A 21759-nucleotide genomic window follows, 5' to 3' on the forward strand; every position below is an offset into this window, starting at 1 on the left:
GCCTTTAAGTTTGACAAGCAAGTTAATGCGGTAGTAAAAGCCAGTTTTTTCCAGCTTCGTACTATTGCCAAAATCAAGTCGTTTCTCTCTTTCAAAGATCTTGAGAAAATCACCACACCCTATATCCTCCCACTTGGACTACTCCAACTCCCTGTATACTGGGATTAGTCAGTTGTCCCTGTCCCACCTGCAACTGGTCCAGAACGCTGCAGCCAGGCTCCTGACAGGTGCCCGGAAGAGGGACCATATTACTTCTATCCTGGCCTCACTCCACTGGCTACCAGTACGGTTTAGAATTGATTTTAAGGTTCTCCTGTTTGTTTATAAAGCCTTAAATGGGCTGGCCCCCTCCTATATCACAGACCTTCTAACCCCTTATTCTACTTTCGGGTCCTTCAGGTCGGCTGATTTGGAGCTCCTGGCTGTCCTGCAATCTAAATTTAAGTTCAGAGGTGACCACGCCTTTGCTGTTGTAGCCCCTAGACTGTGGAACAGCGTTCCCCTCACTTATCAGATGTGCCCCCTCCATTGACTCTTTTAAGTCCAGGCTCAAAACTTACCTTTATTCACTAGCGGTTGAATCTTCCTGACGTGGCTGATTTTTTGCTTGTGCCTAGGCTCATGTGTTGTTTATTTTGTGCCTATAAGCTGTGTGCCTTGTTGTTTATAGCTGTGTTTCTTGTATTTGTAATTTTAGCTACCTGTTATGGTTTGTACAGCACTTTGGTCAACATGGGTTGTTTTTAAATGTGCTTTATAAATAAATTTGACTTGACACTCTTTCAGTCGCTTTTGCACTTTATTCTGCATTGTTATTGTTTTTACGTCATTCTAAGCTCAATGCAGTGAGTAATGATTTGATCTGTATGAACAATTTGTGGGACAAGCTTTTCACTGTATCTTGGTACATATGACAACGATAAGCCAACACCAATAAATACCCCCCCATTTCCTATTTGTCCAAGGCTCTGTCTAAATGCCTCTTAGATGTTGCGATCGTACCTGCTTTCACCACCTCCACTGGCAGCATGTTCCAGACACCCACCAGTCACTGTGTTAATAAAAACTTGACCCACAAAACCCCTTTAAATTTTCCCCTCTCGTCTTAATCCTACATCCTTATTCTGTAACTGAACTTCTGAATGTTTGTGTGTAAAACATCAAAAGTAAATGATGGTTAAGCACTTAATTCTCTAATATAGATTGTACAGTAACGTTACGTAAATAGCACCATGTTCGGCTTACATATTACCAATGCTTTGTCTTTAGGGAAAGCTTTATGAAGCAATTTATTGATCGTCAGCAGCAGGATACGAGCTGCCTGCTGCGTCGACTACCGTCGGGATCATCATCATGTGACCATTCCAAGCGGTCTTATGTTGAGGATAACAAGTATATCGACCAAAAGGTAAACTAGTTATAAATGATCCTTCTTTGAGGAAAAAAAAAACCAAAGTAGATTTCTGCAAAAAAAGTTGTCCAGAAAGTGCAGGAGGTCCTTATTGCAAAATATTTGTTTTAGGGCAATATTATAGCGATTGATTTTTATAGAAAATTGTTATCTTGGGAAATGCTGTGAGTTTGATAAAGAGAATTGCTGCCTTTTAGAGATGACTCCTTTCATAGCGTGAGAACATTTGTAATCATTTTACATCCAATGATATGTTCCAGTGCAGGAAGTCCGCATCCCATTTGTGCGCAGTCAGACCTCACATGCAGCATAAAATAAGGGGCCAGGTGATCTGTTTCTGTCAAGTTACCTGAGGATAAGTATTGACTAGCTCATCGAGGAGCCTTCCTGAGTTCTGGTTTACTTAAAGTAGAACAAGGGAAACCTTCCTGATCCCCTTAGTTGGCAGACAGGTGCATTTAATGGCTCATCCCCACCCACCACTTCTGAGAGTGTATGACACAGCGATGCGGCAGGTAGAATCACCACCCAGGTTCCTTTCCTCGCATATAGCATTTATACCTGTGATCTCCAGGCTCCTCCAGAAAGGAATGGGTCTCCCAACACACAGTCCACCCAAACCCCTCATTACTATATCGTAACTCCTTTCAAAGAGAATAGACCCAGTCTCTCTCATTTCTCCTGTAATCTCCAACCCTGGTCCCAGGTGCCAGGAACCATTCTTGTACATCTCCTCTGGTCTTAAGCAGCTGACGGTGAGGTTGAGGCTGAGGCTGAGGTAGTGATGGAAATCGGAGAAGATTGCAAACCCAGAATTGGTGCAGCTCTCAGAGCTGGGAGGATTGGAGTAGAGTATAACGAGGGAGGATATATAAGGTAGCAAAAGTGAGTGGGAAATTGGATGATTGGGTAGCTTAAAATCCTACAAAAGGCAACTGAAAAAGCTATAAGAAGGGAAAAGATGAAATGTGAGGGCAGACCAGTCAATAATATAAAGCAGGATACCAAAAGTTTTTTCAGTTACATAAGAGTAAAAGGGAGGTGAGAGTTGCTATTGGACCACTGGAAAATGATGCTGGTGAGGTAGTAATGAGGGACAAAGAAATGGCAGGTGAACTTAATGGGTACTTTGCATCAGCCTTTATTGTGGAAGACGCTAGCAGTGTGCCGGAGGTTCGTGAGTATCAGTGAGCAGGAGAGAGTGCCATTGCTATTACAAAGGAAAAAGTGCCAGACAACCTCGAAGGTCTTAAGGTGGATAAGTCACCTGGGCCAGATGGACCACATCCCAGAGTCCAGAGAGAGGTTGCTGAAGGAATAACAAATGCATTGGTCATGATCTTTCAAGAATCATTTGATTCTGGCATGGTTCTGGAGGACTGGAAGATTGCAAATGTCACTCCACTCTTAAAAAAGGGAGGAAGGCAAAAGAAAGGAAATTATAGTCCAGTTAGTCCAGTGGTTGGGAAAGTGTTGGAGTCTATTCTTAAGGATGAGGTTTCGAGGTACTTGGAAACTAATGATAAAATAAGTCAAAGTCAGCATGGTTTCTCTGAAGGGAATTCTTGCCTGACAAATCTGTTAGAATTCTTCAAGGAAGTAACAAGCAGGGTGGATTAAGGAGAGGCACTGGATGTCATTTAACTTGGATTTTCAGAAGGCGTTCAATAAGGTACCACACATGGGACTGCTTAACAAGATAAAATCCTATAGCGTTAAAGGAAAGGTACTGGCATGGATAGCGGAATGGCTGACAGGCAGGAGGCAGCAAATGGGAATAAAAAGGGGCTTTTCTGCGTGGCTGCCAGTAACTAGTGGTGTTCCTCAGGGATCAATATTGGGACCGCTACTTTTCACATTGTTTGTCAATGATTTAGATAATGGAATTCATGTCTTTGTTGCAAAGTTTGTGGATGATACGAAGATAGGTGGAGGGGTAGGTAGCGCTGAGGAAGCAATGCAATTGCAGCAGAACTTAGACAAAGAATGGGCAAAAAAGTGCCAGGTGGAATGCAGTGCTAGTAAATGTTTGATAATGATTTTTGGTAAAAGGAACAATAGTGCAGACTATTATCTAAATAGGGAGAAGGTTCAAATATCAAAGGTGCAGAGTGAGTCCATGTGCAAGACTCCCAGGTGGTTAATTTATAGGTGGAGTCTGGTAAAGAAGGCAAATGCAGTGTTGGCATTTATTTCAAGGGAAATGGAATATAAAAGCAAGGAGGTAATGCTGAGCCTTTATAAGCACTAGCTAGGCTGCACTTAGGATACTGTCAATAGCTTTGGGCACCATATCTCAGAAATGATGTGTTGTCATTGGAGAGAGTCCAGAAGAGGTTCACGAGGATGATGCCGGGAATGGAGGGCTTAACATATTAGGAGTGTTTGGCAGCTTTGGGCCTGTACTCACTGGAATTGCAGTTGGGAGCGGGGAGGATATGTTTTGAAACCTACCAAATGTTGAAAGGACAAGATAGGGTGGATGTAGACAGATGTTTCCAATGGTAGGGGTATCCAGAACCAGAGGCCACAGCTTCAAAGTTGAGTGGTGACCCTTTAGAGCAGAGGTAAGGAGGATTTTTTTAGCCAGAGAGTAGTAAGTCTGTGGAATGCTCTGCCGCAGACTGTGGTGGAAGCCAAGTGCATGCATCTATTTAAGGCGGAAGTTGATCGTTTTCTGATCAGTCAGGGCATCAAAGGATATGGCGAGAAGGCAGATGTATGGGGCTGAGTGGGATCCGGGATCAGCCATGATGGAATGGTGGAGCAGACTCAGTGAGTGATTGGCCTAATTCTTCTCCCATGTCTTATGGACACAGACTGAAGACTACAGAGTGATTTGAACACTAGGATGAGAATTTTGAGCAATAATTTCGCTGAGTCATGAAACACTGACCTGCCATGCATTGGTGAAGATTACTAGTGAGTGTTTATCCCAGGTAAAAACCCACCTCTCAGTTGCTTTTCAGAGACAGCCAGGTTATCCCCCTCCTGTCCTCAATTTCCAGCGTTTCCAGATCTAATTTCCCCTCATATTTATGATCACTTTCAGTTGAGAAGATCAGTTTCCAGCATCCAAGCTCGAAATCTGATTGAGAAGGAAAATGCTGTGAATAAAATATTCCGGTAAGGTTCTCCATGCTAAGGAATAATTTAGCTGTGCTTTATAGTTTCTGTCTATATTGTATGTTTAAAATCTTGCATCTCCCTCCCCTTCTCCCCCTCCCCTTCTCCCCCTCCTTACCACTCTTGTGGTCACGATTTTGCATTGGGTGGTTCAGTGGTTAGAAATGCCTCACAATTCCAGTAATAACTTGGATTTGATCCTGACCTCAGCTGTTGTCTATGTGGAGTTTACACATTCTTCCCATGACCATGTGGGTCTCCTCCTACATTCCAAAGATGAGGAGGTTGGTAAGTTTAACTGGCTATTATAACTTGCCCTCTAGTTTGTGGGTGAGGTGTAGAATCTGGGCCAGTTACTGGGGATAAGGGAATGGGATTAATAAAGGATTGGGTGTTTGCTTGTCATCACAGATCCAATGGACTGAATGACCTTTTCCATGCTATATGTCTCTGTGGCCCTATTTTAAAAATAGTTTGAATAGTTCTTAAGTCAATTTTTTAAAAGTTTGACATTTTCTACCTGTGATTAGAAGTGGCTTAAGCTCCCAAGACATCATCACATAGCGGTCAGCATAATACTTTACAGTATTAATGACAGGCAGTCGAGGTTGAATTCCTGCCGTTGTCTATAAGGAGTTTGTACATTCTCCCCATGACTGCTTGTGTTTCCTCTGGGTGCTCTGGTTTCCTCTCACATTCCAAAGACGTATGGGTTAGGGTTGGTAAGTTCAGAGCATGCTATTTTATCACCGGAAGTGTGGTGACGCTTGTGGACTACTTCCAGCATGTCCTCGAACTCTGTTGCTGTTTGACACGAACAACGTATATCACTGTACAGAATGTTTTGATGTACATGTGATAAATAAAGCTAATCTTTATAAGAGATGAACAACTTGCGTGCAAGCACCCTTTCACTGGAGTGCAGAGACCCTGCTCCTCCACCAGCCGCAGCTGGTGAACTCTGTTCAATATCCTCTGTACAGAACAGCTGTATTTCGCTGTTGGAGTTGATACTGAGCTTACAGGTGAAGCAGAAAGCGAGATTCAGTACCGCCTCACCTCCAATCCCTCTTGGAGTGGAGAGATAGGAGATTAACCTGAGAGGAGCTCATCACCAGCCACTCATCAATCTCACATGAAATCCTGACCACACGTGATGGCAACTGTATTCATTGAATGACAAGTTAGACTGGAGGTGCTTGGCGGGCACCACCTGTTACTTATGTGCCTGAGCTTTTGGGAGGAGTGTGCAAGATTTTTAACCCTTTGTCGTCAAAAATCAGTGGGCCTTCCAGCGGCAGGAGGGCGAGATGCTGCCCATGGAGTGGAGTCATGCAGGAGTCAAAGTCAAATTTATTGTATATGCACAAGTACATACGTGCTTAGGTGCAACGAGAAATTTGCAGCTACATCACAGGCACATAGATTCATATAAACAGCATTCAGAAGAAAAACATAAATTAATCCAAGAAAGAGCAGAATTATAATAAAACAAGGTCCATTGTAGTACAAAATGGTTGTTTTTGAACCTGGTGGTAAGGGACTTCGGGCTTCTGTATCTTCTGTCAATCAAGGTGCCTGTATCGTTCTAAGCGCATGTTTTCTGGACAGTCGCAGGGAGATATTTCGCTGCATATGTTGGGGAAATTCAATGCATGAAGCCCATAAATACTGTAATTCTACAATGAGTAATCAAATCAGTGCACACATTACACATTCATTACCAGTAGGCACGTTAATAACATGCTTCTGATTTAATTCCAAATGCAATAAATTTATTAAATAGTAAGGAAGATTAATATTCAACCATGCACTGCAGGTGCTTGGTTTTGGAAATTAGTTGGCATTTGCTGTTACTCTGTCCATCATCCCCCAGCCCCCATGCAATCTGGTCCCAGGTCTGCATTTTCCTCGATGAAGTTATTATGGATTTAGATGTTCGAGGCATCTTTGAGCTTGTTTTATAAGGATTGCTCTGGAACAGTGCCCATCAAACAGGCCCATCCTCCAGCTCACCGTGCTGAGTTTCCACTCGTTTCTGTGGATTTAAGGAGACTGTGGAACATCTGATTCCTTTTGGAAGGTGTTCCCTACATGTGTTTATGATATAGCCAGCAGCGGTGGCCAAACCTAGTAAGAAAGCAGTTTTATAAATTTTCCAGAAGTAATTTTCATTGAATTTTGAGAATAAATCGTTCACTGGTGATGGAGTGCCGGTGCAATTTTAAAACACATCAAAATGCTGGAGGAACCCAGCAGGTTAGATAGCATTGGTGTTTCTGGTCCAGGCCCTTCACTGAAAAGAAAAAGGAAAGATAGCTGATATAAAAAGGTCTTGGTCTTCCCATCACCCACATATCCATACCTCTGGTTCCCCTCCTCATCTCCCTCTCTTCAGTCCATGCACGATTGTCCTCTCCTATCAGATTCCATCTTTTTAAGCCCTTTTTCATTCCCACCTGTCACCTCTCATTCCAACTGTCCCCCCTCCCTCACCCCTAATCTGGATCTGATCATCACCTGCCAGCATTTTCTCCCCATGTCTTTATACCGGCTTTCTCCCCTCTTTCTTTCCAGTCCAGATGAAGGGTCTCAACCTGAAACAATGTCTGTTAATTTCTCTCCATGGTTACTGCCTGAGCTGCTAAGTTCCCTCAGCATTTCTCCAGATTTCTCGTGTTTCTCCAGATTTCCAAAATCTGCAGTCTCTCTTGTCTCTCTCTCTCTCTCTCTTCAAAACATTTCAATTTTGTTTTTGCTGATAAACTTCTAACAGCTTGATTTAATTTAATCCTGCAAAGTTCCCAGTCTGAAAGCTTAGAGGAGCGAGTTGTGTTTGAATGTTGCATGATGACATAAGTTTGTAGTCAGCAATGCGAGCAGATTTGTGCTGAAACTCAGAGGATTGTGAATGTTTTTGAAGAGGAATGCAGTGGTACGAATTCATGAGCTGCACCAAGGAGAACTCTGCTGCTGTAACCACCGAGAAATGGGTGCCAAGTGGAAAGGTTTATGGCTCAATTCAAATTAAAACTACTTGTCGATTTCTGCTGGTTTCTGCAGGGTTTGCACTCGCCAACGTCTGTTAGGAGGTTCCTTTGAGGGACAGCCTGCAAAAGAACGTTCAATTTTAAGTGTGCAGCACCATATCCGTCAGGAACGCAGGTACGACCACCAGCAGTGCCACAGTCATGACAAAGTGTCAGGAAATCCCAGTGAAATTTCAGGCTGATTTTGTTAATGCTTAATTGCCTGCCAGAGAATGCAAATCCAAAAATAATTGTTTGTTTATTAATGAAAACCTTTAAGCTGCTTGGCCTACTAAGACTTATCATCCTCAGCTTCACTAATGAACCAAATCTGGAATTCCGGAGAAAAAGAATGGGGAAAATGAGAAATGTGCTCCCACCAAGAAATGCAGGGATGGATTCTCAGGAAAAGATGAATAAGTACATGAAGGAGAGCTAGTGATGGGGGGAGATAGAGAGAGAGAGATGAATAAACACACAAGGGAGAGATGGATGGACATGAGAGAGATGGGAATGGGAAGAGATGGAGAGAGATAGATGAACACGAGAGAGATGGATAAACACGTGAGGGAGAGATAATGATGGGGAAAGAGTGAGATGAATAAACACAATACAGATGGTGTTGGGGCAATATGAAAAGAGAAAATGAAGAACACAGAAGGGAGAGATGGTGATGAGGAGAAATGGATAAATACACAAGGCAGAGATGATGGGAAGGGATGGAGAGAGATGGATGAACACAGTAAAGAAATGGGGGTGGGAGGAGATGGGGATGAGAAGCGATGGAGAGAGATAGATGAGCACGAAGGAGAGATGGAAGGAAAGAGTGTGAAGTAGGAACAACAGCATGGACAGATGGGCCAAATGTCCTGTACATTCACTATAATTCTCTATAAGGTTCCCATGGGATGTAAAACCTGCAAGCTCATTCTCTATGTCTGTTGAACTATAAGGAATGGAGTGAGTGCACAGCAAATGAATACACAGACAATTCCAAACTCATGCCAAACGCAATGTTTCATACACTTTCTGATTCCTGACTGCAGGAAGAAAATTCTTGGAGTTTATTTCCTGTTGCTTTCTATATTTTGGACAATTTGCACAATAAGAATTCCTACAAAGCCACAAAGCTGTAGTTATTTTTTTAATGCAAATAATCTTAGTTGCTGTGTTTGGAACTGTCAACCTTGTATGGATGAGAGAAGATGGTTGAACCCAGTACCTTGGATATTATTCCTCTTTTTGCAGATCCCTTCGACATGGGTCAAGCACGCAGCGAATCAGCAGAGGCAAATCACTGGAAACACTGTCACAAGATGTGGGTGAACATTAACTAACTCAGTCCACAGAGTGTAGAGCACTTTCCCCTACTCGTGCTGAGGTGTTTTATTGCAAGTGTGGTTAAGGTTAAAACCAGCATTAAACCTGGGGTGTTGTCACAGCAGAAAAGTACTGAGCCTGAGTGTCCCATGCAAGAGATGGCCAGTCCTTTAACTTACATGCTAATTGTCAGCAGCTCTGGGGAGCAAAGAAATGTGCTTCAGAGTCCAAATATCCATATTACTCCATGGGCAGCGAGAACCATGGCTTTCTCCATGCTCCCTCTCTCCTCCATTCAAAGGTAATGAATGTGAGTAAGTTCCTGGACTTGCCCTCTATTTACAAAATGATGCTGTCTGTTTGTGATTCTCTTAGTGATGTCTTAATATTCCTTAATACCTTAATGCGGGGTAACTACTGGTCTAGATGACGTTGAAAGTTATTGTTAGAGATTTTTTTTTAATTTTCTTATAGTATTTTCCCTTTATTTCTTTTGTTTCACTTTCTGGTCTGACTTTTCATTAAATTCACCCATTCTAATCCACTGTTCTTCCCTCAGCTCTGCTTTGCTCATTTTGCGATTCTTGCATCTCTGTAGTCAAGAGATCCTCTCTCTGCTGTCTGCTGTTACCTGCATGCCTTGCTTCAGCCTAGTGCAGACCACAGAAGGTGCATCTCCCCTAAAGCAGAGATATACATCGCAACCTGCAGAAAGATGTGCACCATTGAATGAGCACTGGGGTCTCAGAATGAAATTGGCTCCATGACCTTGCATTTTTATTCCTGACTCATTAATTGTTGGATTCCCCACACCTTAACTCTGTCAGGATGTGTTCACAATCTCTGTCTGTCTCCACGTAGCACTCCAGCACAGTTCGGTACCGGAATGCCCAGCGAGAAGACAGTGAGATAAAGATGATACAGGAGAAAAAGCAGCAAGCTGAAATGAAGCGGTAACTTTGCATTTCCCTGTGAGCATTTGTAAGCCCTGTTTGCCTTTCACTGACTGAGGAAATGGTTCTTCTTCTTCTGTTCAGCAAGGTCCAAGAAGAAGAATTACGTGAAAATCATCCTTACTTTGACAAACCCCTCTTTATCGTTGGACGGGAGCATAGGTTTCGAACATTTTGTCGGGTGGTGGTGAGGGCTCGGTTCAATGCGTAAGTCTCTTGAGCACTTTTTTTCTCCCTCATTCCTCCTTCCCTTTCTCCACCCTCCTTACCTTCTCTTGCCCTACTCTTCTTTTCCAGAATTCATTCATTCATTCATTCCCCATCTCCCCCTCCCCCTCTTCCTGTCACCCCCCTCCCCCTCCCCATCACCCCTCTCCCCAAATCCTCTCTAGCTTTCTTTGCCCTTTCTCTTTCATGAGATGTAATGGAAGATTTTCTCATGGCCATGATCTAACCAGACCACAGCTCACTGGGATATGAGTTTTTGTTGCCATCACCACATCACAACAGAATCTTGTCTTTCAGATCAAAGACGGACCCAATTACAGGAGCAGTTAAGAACACCAAGTATCATCAGCTGTAGTAAGTGCAGCTTGCTCTGCATCCATTACTCTGAGTGTTGTTCCATTTTAATTACATCTACGAGCATGAGTGACCTTTAGATCACATGACCATGTTACCTGTAGTAACAGCTCTGATCTCAGATCTGAAGCAACATTTGCATTTCTTACAGGTGGAATTCTCCCAGTAATTTGTCTGCACTTAAATGCCGTGTGTGTGTGTCTGTCTGTGTCTCTGAACTGCGAATGTCTGTGCATCTCTGTGTATGTGCATGTGTCTTCGTCTGTGTGCATGTCTGTGTGTTTGCCTCTGTCTTTCTCTCACCCCTACTCTGCCCTCCCAGCTCCACCCCTGCCCAAGCCCCATGTGTGTACGTGTATCCTGTCTGCTACACTGGGCTTCTCAAATCCTTAATGTCGACCAGCTCTGATTGTGACCATTCAGCTCACTGTGACTGCGCTCGATCCTTAACAATTCTCTGTTCCAGTCATTTACGTACATGCTGGTGTTCTGCATTTATTAGGTTTCCTAACTTGTCTATTATGCATTAACAGTAAGTGGGTCATCGTAAGTAGTTAAAGCTCTTGTTCCTAACCTGTGTCCGCATTCACTGAATCTCACAGCTCTACTGTCTTCTTTGGAAATCCTTTCCAGTTAGTCCAGTGCCTACAAACGTCTCCTTTTCCCACCGCACCAGGTTCAAGAAAAGCTACTTCTTTTCATCCACTCTGTTCTTGACCATACAACCCTCATCACCACCTCAGTACAGCAATAATAAGACCACTAAATGGACTTCTTTTAATTGTGCTTTTTCTTGTATGATTTTGTATAATTTGTGCTCGTGTTTTTTTGTGTAAATGTTGTTTGCGTCTCCAATGCGATCTGCCAGTGATGCTGCTGTAAGTTTTCATTGCAACTGTACATACATGTACTCGTGTATGACAATAAAACTTGTTTTTGACTTTTTATCTGTCCAGTTCCCTTTGGAAACTTCATACTAAATCTGTTCCCACAGCCCTTTCAGACAGCACCCAGAGTAGAAATCCTCTGAGGGCCAGGTCCACTCTAGGCCTTTCCGCATTCAATAGGTTTTAATGAGATACCCCCACTCATTCTTCTAAATTCCAGTGAGTACAGGTCCAGAGCCATCAGTCGCTCCTCATACAATAAGCCTTTCATTCCCAAAATCATTCTCCTATGGTGGAGGAATCTTGACCAAAGGGCACAGCCTTAGAATAGAAGGACGTCCATTTAGAACGAAGATGAGGAGAAATTCCTTTCACCAGAGGATGGCAAATATGTGGAATTCATTGCCACGGGCAGCTGCAAAAGCCAGATCTTTGAGAGGTGGTGGTTGATAGTTTCTTGATTAGTCAGGGCCTGATAGGTTATGGAGAGAAGACAGAAGAATGGGATTGAGAGGAAAATGGATCAGCCATGATGAAATGGAGCAGACTCAATGGGCTGAATGACCTAATTCTGCTCCTGTGGGATGATCACACTGTAAATGAAGTTCTCCTTATTGTCCATTATTTGTATGTACCCACATTGAGTAATGTCTGCCAAGCTGATGTGTACCCCGCCACAGCGTAACTGTTCGCTTTGTGCTCTCTGCTAGTGATCTGCTTGGACTAGTTACCTACTTGGACTGGGTAATGATTGCAGTGACTATCTGCTCGTGCATTTCTATGATGTTTGAAACACCATTTACAACAGTCATGCACACACCAACCTTACAGGTAAAGTCATACCAGTAACGCTATTTGTGTTAATATTCTTCTCTTACCCTTTTTATTAGCGTATGGTGCAATATGTAATGAAAGCATCAAATTATATTAGGAAAATAATTCTACAAAGATGAAGTGGCTATTCATTATAACAGTAGTTAAATCTGTTGCAGTGTCATTTTCAAATTTTATATCATCGGCTTTGGCTCAAGAGACACAGCAGATGCTGGCATCTGGAGCAACAAGCAGACTATTGGAGAAACTCAGCAGGCTGAGCAGCTTCTGTGGGAGGAAAGGAATAGCTGACATTTTGAGTTTAAACTCTGCATCAAGACTTGGCTCAGTCTCACTTCGCAGCCCCGTCACAAGGTCTCCAAGCTGAAATGTTGACTCTGTTTCGTGTTCCAGCAGGAACCTGCTAACATTTTCTGATCTCCAGCATCCACAGTTTTTTTTTGCAATAAGGCAAGGAGTCCAGGTTGACATTCCAGTGCGTTACTGAGGGAGTCCTACCTTGTCAGCAATGCAACCTTTCAGATGTGGTTTTAAAGCCAAGCCCCATTGGTGCTGCCAAGTGGATACAATAAATCCTGCAATATAAGGAAAGGATAATGTAGTGTCCAAGTTACTGGGCTTGCAGCCACAGCTTGGAACCATTGATTGAATGGCATGAGTTTGAATCTCTGTAGAGTAGCTGGGATTAAAACTACCCAAAATTCAAAAACTCTGATCATAAAACTACAAGATTGTTATAAAAACTCAACTAGTTTGCTACTATCAATCAGGAATCAAAATCAACAGTTTTTACTTAGCCAGTGCTTGACCCACATCCATTAACGTTCTTTTCTCTTTACTGCTGCCTCAATTCTGGGCAATTAGGGATGGGCAAAAAATGCTGGCATTGCCAGCAGCTGAATAAATAAAGAAGCAATTCGAAAGAATAACAAGAGCCAATGTTCCTCGTCTCCGGCCAATATTCATCTTTCAGTCAACACTGAAGCATATTGTTTAGTCATGGCACTGTCAGGGTACTGAAGGAGGGTGTGCTGAAAACAAGAGATAGATATTTATATATAAAACCATATATAGCAATTACAGCACGGAAACAGGCCATCTCGGCCCTTCTAGTCCGTGCCGAACTCTTACCCTACCCTAGTCCCACCGACCTGCACTCAGCCCATAACCCTCCATTCCTTTCCTGTCCATATATCTACCCAACTTAACTTTAAACAACAACATAGAAACTGCTTCAACCACTGCTGCTGGAAGCTCATTCCACACAGCTAGCACTCTCTGAGTAAAGAAGTTCACCCTCATGTTACCCCTAAACTTTTGTCCTCTAATTCTAAACCCATGTCCTCTTGTTTGAATCTTCCCCACTCTCAATGGAAAAAGTCTAACCACATCAACTCTATCAATCCCCCTCGTAATTTTAAACACCTCTATCAAATCCCCCCTCAACCTTCTACGCTCCAGAGAATAAAGACCTAACTTGTTCAACCTATCTCTGTAACTTAGGAGATGAAACCCAGGCAACACTTTAGTAAACCTCCTCTGTACTCTCTCAATTTTATTGACATCTTTCCTATAATTCGGTGGCCAGAACTGTACACAATACTCCAAATTTGGCCTTACCAATGCCTTATACAAATTCAATATTACATCCCAACTCCTGTACTCAATGCTCTGATTAATAAAGGCCAGCAAACTAAAAGCTTTCTTCACCACCCTAGATCCCTCTGTTCTAAAGCATTCTTTAATGCCCTACCATTTACGATGTATGTCCTATTTTGATAAGTTCTACCAAAATGTAGCACTTCACATTTTTCAGCATTAAACTCCATCTGCCATCTTTCAGCCCACTCTTCTAACTGTCCTAAATCTCTCTGCAAGTTTTGAAAACCTACCTCATCATCCACAACACCACCTATCTTAGTATCATCTGCATACTTACTAATGCAATTTACCAGCCCATCATCCAGATCATTAATATATATTACAAAAAACATTGGACCCAGTACAGATCCCTGAGGCACACCGCTACTCACCGTCCTCCAATCTGACACACAGTTATCCAGCACTACTCTCTGGCGTCTCCCGTCTAGCCACTGCTGAATCCATTCTACTACTTCCATATTAATGCCTAAAGGTTGAACCTTCCTAACTAACCTTCCATGTGGAACCTTGTCAAAGGCCTTACTGAAGTCCATATAGACAACATCCACCGTTTTACCCTCATCAACTTTCTTAGTAACCTCATCAAAAAATACAATAAGATTTGTCAAATATGACCTTCCACGCACAAATCCATGTTGACTGTTCCTAATCAGACCCTGTCTATCCAGAAAATTATATATACCATCTCTAAGAATACTTTCCATCAATTTACCCACCACTGACGTCAAACTCACAGATCATAGGTTGAAGATCAGAGACGAGATTTATAAAAGACGTCAGGGATGGCTTCTTCATGTAATGGGTGGGGCATATTTGGGACAAGCTGCCAGAAATAGTGAATTAAATCGAGCACATTAGCAACATTTAAAAGCAGTCTAGATAGTATAGGTGGCACAGTGGTGTAGTAGTTAGCACAATTACTGTGCAGCACCAGCAATCATCGATCGGGGGTCGATTCCTACTGTTGTCCAAAGGACTTTGTACATTCTCCCCATGACTGCTGGTGTTACCTCTGGGTGGTCCAGTTTCTTTCCACATTTCAAAGATGTACAGTTCTTGTTTGCGTTAGGGTTCAGAATCAGAATCAGGTTTATGATCACCGGCATGTGTCGTGAAATTTGTTAACTTAGCAGCAGCAGCAGTTCAACGCAATACATAATATAGGAGAAGAAAAAATAATAAATAATAATAAGTAAATCAATTACAGTATACGTATATAGAGTAGATTAAAAATTGGGCAAAAAACAGAAATAATATATGTTAAAAAAAAGTGACGCAGTGTTCACAGGTTCAATGCCCATTTGGGAATTGGATGGCAGAAGGGAAGAAGCTGTTCCTGAATCACTGAGTGTGTGCCAACAGGGATCTGTACCTCCTGCTTGATGGTAACAGTGAGAAAAGGGCATGCCCTGGGTGCTAAAGGTCCTAATAATGGACGCTGCCTTTCTGAGATACCGCTCCTTGAAGATGTCGTGGGTCCTTTGTAGGCGAGTACCCAAGATGGAGCCAACTAAATTTACCACCCTCTGCAGCTTCTTTTGGTCCTGTGCAGTAGCCAGCCACCACCCTCCCCCCTTACCAGACAGTGATGCAGCCTGTCAGAATGCTCTCCACAGTACATCTGTAGAAGTTTTTGAGCGTATTTGTTGACATACCAAATCTCTTCAAACTCGTAATGAACTATAATCGCTGTCTTGCCTTCTTTATAACTGCGTCGATATGTTGGGACCAGGTTAGGTCCTCAGAGATTTTGACACCCAGGAACTTGAAACTGCTCACTGTCTCCACTTCTGATCGCTCTATGAGGATTGGTATGTGTTCCTTCGTCTCACCCTGCCTGAAGTCCACAATCTGCGCTTTTGTCTTACTGACATTGAGTGCCAGGTTGTTGCTGCAGCACCACACCACTAGTTGGCATATCTCACTCCTGTATGCCCTCTTGTCTTCATCTGAGATTCTACCAACAATGGTTGTATCATCAGCAAATTTATAGGTGGTATTTGAGCTATGCCTAGCCACACAGTCATGGGTATAGAGAGAGTAGAGCAGTGGGCTAAGCACACACCCCTGAGGTGCACCAGTGTTGATTGTCAGCGAGGAGGAGATGTTATCACCAATCCGTACAGATTAGGAAGTTGAGGATCCAATTGCAGAGGGAGGTACAGAGGCTCAGGTTCTGCAACTTCTCAATCAGGGTTGTGGGAATGATGGTATTAAATGCTGAGCTATAGTCGATGAACAGCATCCTGACATAGGTGTTTTGTATTGTTCAGGTGGTCTAAGGCTGTGTGAAGAGCCATTAAGATTGCATCTGCCATTGACCTATTGTAACGACAGGGCAATTGCAATGGATCCAGGTCCTTACTGAGGCAGGAGTTCAGTCTAGTCATGACCAACCTTTCAAAGCATATCACCACTCCGGATGTGAGTGCTACTGGGCGATAGTCATTAAGGCAGCTCACATTATTCTTCTTGGGCACTGGTATAACTGTTGCCTTTTTGAAGCAAGTTGGAACTTTCACCTGTTGCAGTGAGAGGTTGAAAATGTCCTTGAGTACTTCCGCCAGTTGGTTGGCACAGGTTTTCAGAGCCTTACTATGTACTCCATTGGGACCTTCCACCTTGCGAGAGTTCACTCTCTTTAAAGACAACCTAACATCTGCCTCTGAGACAGTGATCACAGGGACATCAAGTGCAGCAGGGATCTTCACAGCTATAGTTATATTCTCCCTTTCAAAGTGGACATAGAAGGCATTGATGCTATATACTGCTTCCATTCATGCTATTGGGTTTCGCCTTGTATGAAGTAATGTCTTGCAAACCCTACCAGAGTTGTCGTACATCCATTGTCACCTCCAACCTCGTTTGAAATTATCCCTTCGCCCTTTAAATGGCTCTCCGCAAATCATGCCTGGTTTTCTGGTACAGACCTGGGTCAGCAGACTTTAATGCCACAGATCTAGCCTTTAGCAGACAATGTACCTCTGGTTCATCCATGGCTTTTGGTTTGGGAATGTACAGTAAATCTTTGTAGGCACACACTCATCCACACAGGTTTTAATGAAGTCGGTAACAACTGCAGCATACTCATCCAAGTTCGAAGGAATCCCGAATACAGTCCAGCCCACCGATTCAAAGCAGTCCTGTAACCGCTCCTGTGCTTCCCTCGTCTGAACCTTCTTGGTCCTCACTACTGGTGCTGCAGTTTTCAGTCTATACCTACAGTCGGGGAGGTACAGCCAGGTGATCAGACTTACTGAAGTGAGGGCGTGGAATAGCATGGTAGGTATTCTTGATGGTGGTGTGACAGTGGTCCAGTGTGTTGTTTCCTCTGGTATTGCAAGTGATCTGTTGATGGTAATTGCATAGTGATTCTTTCAGACTGGCCTGGTTAAAATCCCCCAAAATGATGGTGAAAGGTTAGGGTACACTGTTTTGTGCATGTTGATCCCATTGCTCAGATCATCTAAAGCTTCGTTGACATTGGCCTGAGGTGGAATGTATACTGCTACCAAAATGACCTCGGAAATCTCCTGCAGTAAGTAAAAAGGACGGCACTTAACTGCTAGATATTCCAGGTCTGGTAAGCAGAATTGGGACAGCACTGATATATTTGTGCAGCAAGAAGAGTTGATCATGAGGCTTTCTCCTCCACTTCTGCTTTTAAGAGACTCTATAGATCTATCCTGGCAGTGTATAGTAAACCCGTCGATCTGAGTTGCTGCATCTGGTACGGAAGGAGTTAACCAGGATTCCGTGAAACAAAGGACTCATGCTGTCCTAATTCCCTTTGATTCAGCACCCTAGCTCAGAGATCATCGATTTTATTCACCAGAGACTGCACTTTTGTCAGCAAGGTAGTCAGTATTGGGAGTTTAAAACCCCCATTTCCTTAAACGCACTTGTATCCCTGACCTGCAGCCACGTTTCCTACGTAGAATCCAGTGAGGAGTCCGTCCACAGTCAGCATTGTTTCTGTCAGTTTTAAGCAGCGATAGGTCGTTTAAACACATTAAGACATCTTTATCGACTGCACTGACCTTGGAAGCAGTTGTGCTTTTTAGCTGTGTCAGGCTGAAACAAGAATATTTCATCATATCCACTGAGAGTTCTGCTGCTACACAAGTTTCCTCGAGGTGCCCCAGAACTGGTTAGTAAGTTGTGAGCCTATTATATTGGCACCGGACATGTGATGACACTTGCAGGCTGCCTCCTGGCACAACTCTCACTGATGAGATTTGAGTGAAAACAATGCATTTCACTGTATGTTTTGATGTATGTGTGGCAAATAAAGCTAATCTTTCATCTTTACTTAGTTTAGAAGGCTATGGGCCGAGCACAGGCAGATGGGACTATCTGACTGGGCAACCTAGTAGGTTGAGTTGAGCTGAGGGGCCTGTTTCCATGCTGTATGCTGTTGTCTCATTATCACACTCTGCAGTGGCTACTGTATGCAGAGTTTCCAATAATTTAACCGTGACCACTTGAGACCTGTAATGAAACTGCATGTCTTTCCCTCTCCATACTGTGTATTTAGAGTTGTTTTACATCAAGCGTGGTGATCATAGTGCATGCAGCTCTTGCCTACAGGGCATGTTTGAACTTGCAAATGATCTGCTCATGATTTTCCAATTAATAACAACAAGATATTGAATAGAGCTTTCCTGGATTCTTGCCTCCTGTCTTAACCCTGTGTAACCTACAGATGCCCATCACCTGTACTAGCCTGGCTGTAGACCCCAACAACAGTGAGTCCTCATGTCTCTTTCCCACCTACACTACTAATGCCCAAATTCATGAGTAATGCAGGGAATGTCCCGCATGCTTACAAATGCGATCATGTACAGTGCTGAGGTACAAGTCTGTTATAGGACCTATTGTCTAGAGATAATGAGTTCAAATCCCACCATAGGATTCAAAGTACATTTATAATCAAAGAATGTAGAAATTATACACCTTGAGATTTGTCTGCTTACAGGCAGCCACAAGAAACCGGATGAACCCAGTTTAAAAAACAAAGGATCAAAACTACTGCGCAGAGAAAGAGAAAGAAAAAACACAATATTGCAAACAATAGAAGCAAGCAACAGCGTTCTGAACCTGATTGAATCAGAATCAGGTTTATTATCACTGGCATGTGTCGTGAAATTGGTTAACTTAGCAGCGGCAGTTCAATGCAATACATAATATAGAAGAAAAAAGCAAAATAAAATAATAAATAAATAAATTACAGTATAGGTATATTGAATAGATTAAAAATCGTGCAGAAGTCAGAGATCTTGACACCCAGGAACTTGAAACTGCTCACTCTCTCCACTTCTGGTCCCTCTTTGTCTTACCCTTCCTGAAGTCCACAATCATTTCTTTTGTCTCACTGACATTGAGTGCCAGGTTGTTGCTGCGACACCACTCCACTAGTTGGCATATCCCGCTCCTGTACACCCTCTCGTCACCATCTGAAATTCTACCAATAATGGTTGTACCGTCAGCAAATTTATAGATGGTATTTGAGCTATGCCTAGCCACAAAGTCATGGGTATAGAGAGAGTAGAGCAGTAGGCTAAGCACACGCCCCTGAGGTGCACCAGTGTTGATCGTCAGCAAGGAGGAGATATTATCACAAATCCACACAGATTGTGGTCTCCTAGTTAGGAAGTCATGGATCCAATTGCAGAGGGATGTACAGAGGCCCAGGTTCTGCAACTTCTCAATCAGGGTTGTAGGGATGATGATATTAAATGCTGAGCTATAGACGATGAACAGCATCCTAACACAGGTGTTTGTGTTGTCTAGGTGGTCAAAAGCTGAGTGAAGAGCCATTGAGATTGCATCTGCGGTTGACCTATTGAATCCTTAGATCTGCTCCCTGGTGCAGCGGAGTAGGCCTTAGCTTCGGAATTGGGAAGATGGAAATTTAAAATGGTGGTTGAACAAATTTGGGATTAAAAATTAAGCATCTTCTTATTCCCTATTGACTACAGAAAGGATGCGAGAGTTTGGAAAGATGCAGAAGGTATTTTTGAGGATACTGTTTGGATTACAGAGTATAAGCTATAAGGAAAGGAGAGGGTGAACAAACTTGGGTTTTCTCTGGCGTGGCAGAAGCTGAGGGTACTTGATAGAAGTTTATAAAATTATGAGAGGTATGGAAAAGGTTGACAGTCAAAATCTTTTTTCCATGTATAGAAATATCAAATACTGGGGTACAGTGAGAGGGGGAAAGTTTAAAAGAGATGTGTGGGCCAAGTTTCTTTTTACATAGAGTGGTTGGTGCCTGGAATACGCTGCCAGTGGTAATGATGGAAGCAGATATGATAGTGGTATTTTAGACAGATACGTGAATATACAGGGAATAGAGGGATATGGATCCTGTGCAGGCAGAGGGATTAGTTAAATTGGCATTGTATATGACAGAGTACAGTGGGCTGGAGTGTCTGTTCCTGTGCTGCACTGTTCCTTGTCCATGGAACTACAGATTATTCTGTAATGAAGGAAATCTGTTGTCCATCCCTGATCTGGCTTTATGTGATCCCAGACGCAGCAATGAGCAGTTATCTCTTCTGCTTCTCTCTCTGCAAGCAGGAACTGGACTAGGACCTGGTTATTGTAATCAACAGCTGTGATCATTTTATATCTGGCATATGTGCTGGTAATGGAAGTGATAGAGCTGGGTACATGATAGTCAGCATATACCCAGTGAGCCAAGGGACCTGTTTCTCTACTCTATGAATCTATGAAATAGTAGATTTTGCTGTTTTTAGTTTCATTTTCCACTATTGGCATTCCCTTGAACGGATCTCTCATACACCAAAGATGAATTCTTGATGTTCCAATCTACCTTGTTGTAGCTCTGCACTGCACTCTCTTAAGTGTAACACCATGTTCTACACATAAGAGATTCTGCAGATGCTGGAAATCCAGAGCAATACACACAAAATGCTAGAAGAGCTCAGCAGGTCAGGCAGCATCTATGGAAGTGAATAAACATTCAACTTTCAGGCCAAGACCCTTCATCAACACTGGAAAGGAAAGGGGACGATACCAGAATATAAGAAGATGGGGAAGGAAGGAAAGACAAGCTAGAAGGTGATAGGTAAAGCCAGGTGAGCGGGGGAGGGTGGTTGAAATAAGAAGCTGGAGGTGATAGGTGGAAAAGGCAAAGGGCTGGAGAAACATTCATCTGCTAAGAGAGAACAGTAGATCATAGGAGAAAGGGCACCGGGGGAGGTGATAGGCAGGTGAGGAGAAGAGGGAAGAGGCCAGAGTAAGGAATTGATAAACAGGGAAAGGGGGAGGGGAAAAATTATGGGAAGTTAGAGAAATCCATGTTCATAGCATCGGAGGCTACCTAGACAGAATATGCAGTGTTGCTCCTCCAGCCTCAGGGTGGCCTCATTGTGGCAGAAGAGGAGGCTTTGAACCAACGTCAGAACTGGAAGGGGGATAGGAATTAAAATGGTTGGTCCCCCAGGAAATTCTGCTTTTAGTGGATGGAGCCACTCTCTCAGTTTGGGTGGGCCACACCTCATATTCCATCCAGGTAGCCTCCAACCTGATGACATGACTGTCTAGTTCTCCAACTTCTGGTAATTTCCACCCCCCCCCCCACACTTACCTCATCTTCCATTCCCACTCTGTCTCCCCTGATACCTCCTCTCTTCTCAACTGCCTATCGCCTCCCCCTGTGCGCCTCCTCGTTCCCTTTCTCTCATAGTCCACTCTCCCCTCCTATCAGATTCCTTCTTCTTTGCCTTTTCCACGTATTAGCTCCCAGCTTCTTACTTCATTCCCCTCCCACCTATCTGACTTCACCTATCACCTTCTAGCTTGTCCACCTACCCCTCCTCCCATGTCCTCATTCTGGCATCCTTTCCAGTCCGGAAAAGAGTCTCGGTCTGAAATCTTGACTGTTTATTAATTTCAATAAATACTGCCTGACCTGCTGAGTTCCTCCA

General features: G+C 43.2%; 1 protein-coding gene and 1 long non-coding RNA gene across 6 annotated transcripts in view; one reads left to right on the forward strand and one right to left on the reverse strand.

Moving 5' to 3' along the window:
* The window catches only part of nalcn (sodium leak channel, non-selective), a 192635-nt gene that overhangs the window by 101184 nt on the left and 69692 nt on the right, over nt 1–21759 (forward strand). For all 5 annotated transcript variants that reach the window (XR_010018015.1, XR_010018016.1, XM_063048375.1 and 2 more), the window contains 8 exons: nt 1270–1408; nt 4464–4537; nt 7601–7702; nt 8815–8884; nt 9748–9839; nt 9924–10046; nt 10365–10421; nt 12019–12139. Coding sequence is in view for 3 of the 5 variants with exons in the window: in XM_063048375.1 (XP_062904445.1) it covers nt 1270–1408; nt 4464–4537; nt 7601–7702; nt 8815–8884; nt 9748–9839; nt 9924–10046; nt 10365–10421; nt 12019–12139 (778 nt within the window). In the remaining 2 variants the exon portion in view is untranslated. The remainder of the gene's footprint in view (nt 1–1269; nt 1409–4463; nt 4538–7600; nt 7703–8814; nt 8885–9747; nt 9840–9923; nt 10047–10364; nt 10422–12018; nt 12140–21759) is intronic.
* The window catches only part of LOC134346765 (uncharacterized), a 52947-nt gene continuing 37071 nt past the window's right edge, over nt 5884–21759 (reverse strand). Inside the window, exon 3 of the long non-coding RNA XR_010018017.1 lies at nt 5884–6833. This is a non-coding gene — a long non-coding RNA (uncharacterized LOC134346765). The remainder of the gene's footprint in view (nt 6834–21759) is intronic.

This window comes from Mobula hypostoma, chromosome 5 (genome assembly GCF_963921235.1).
Source record: "Mobula hypostoma chromosome 5, sMobHyp1.1, whole genome shotgun sequence".
NCBI lineage: Eukaryota > Metazoa > Chordata > Chondrichthyes > Myliobatiformes > Myliobatidae > Mobula > Mobula hypostoma.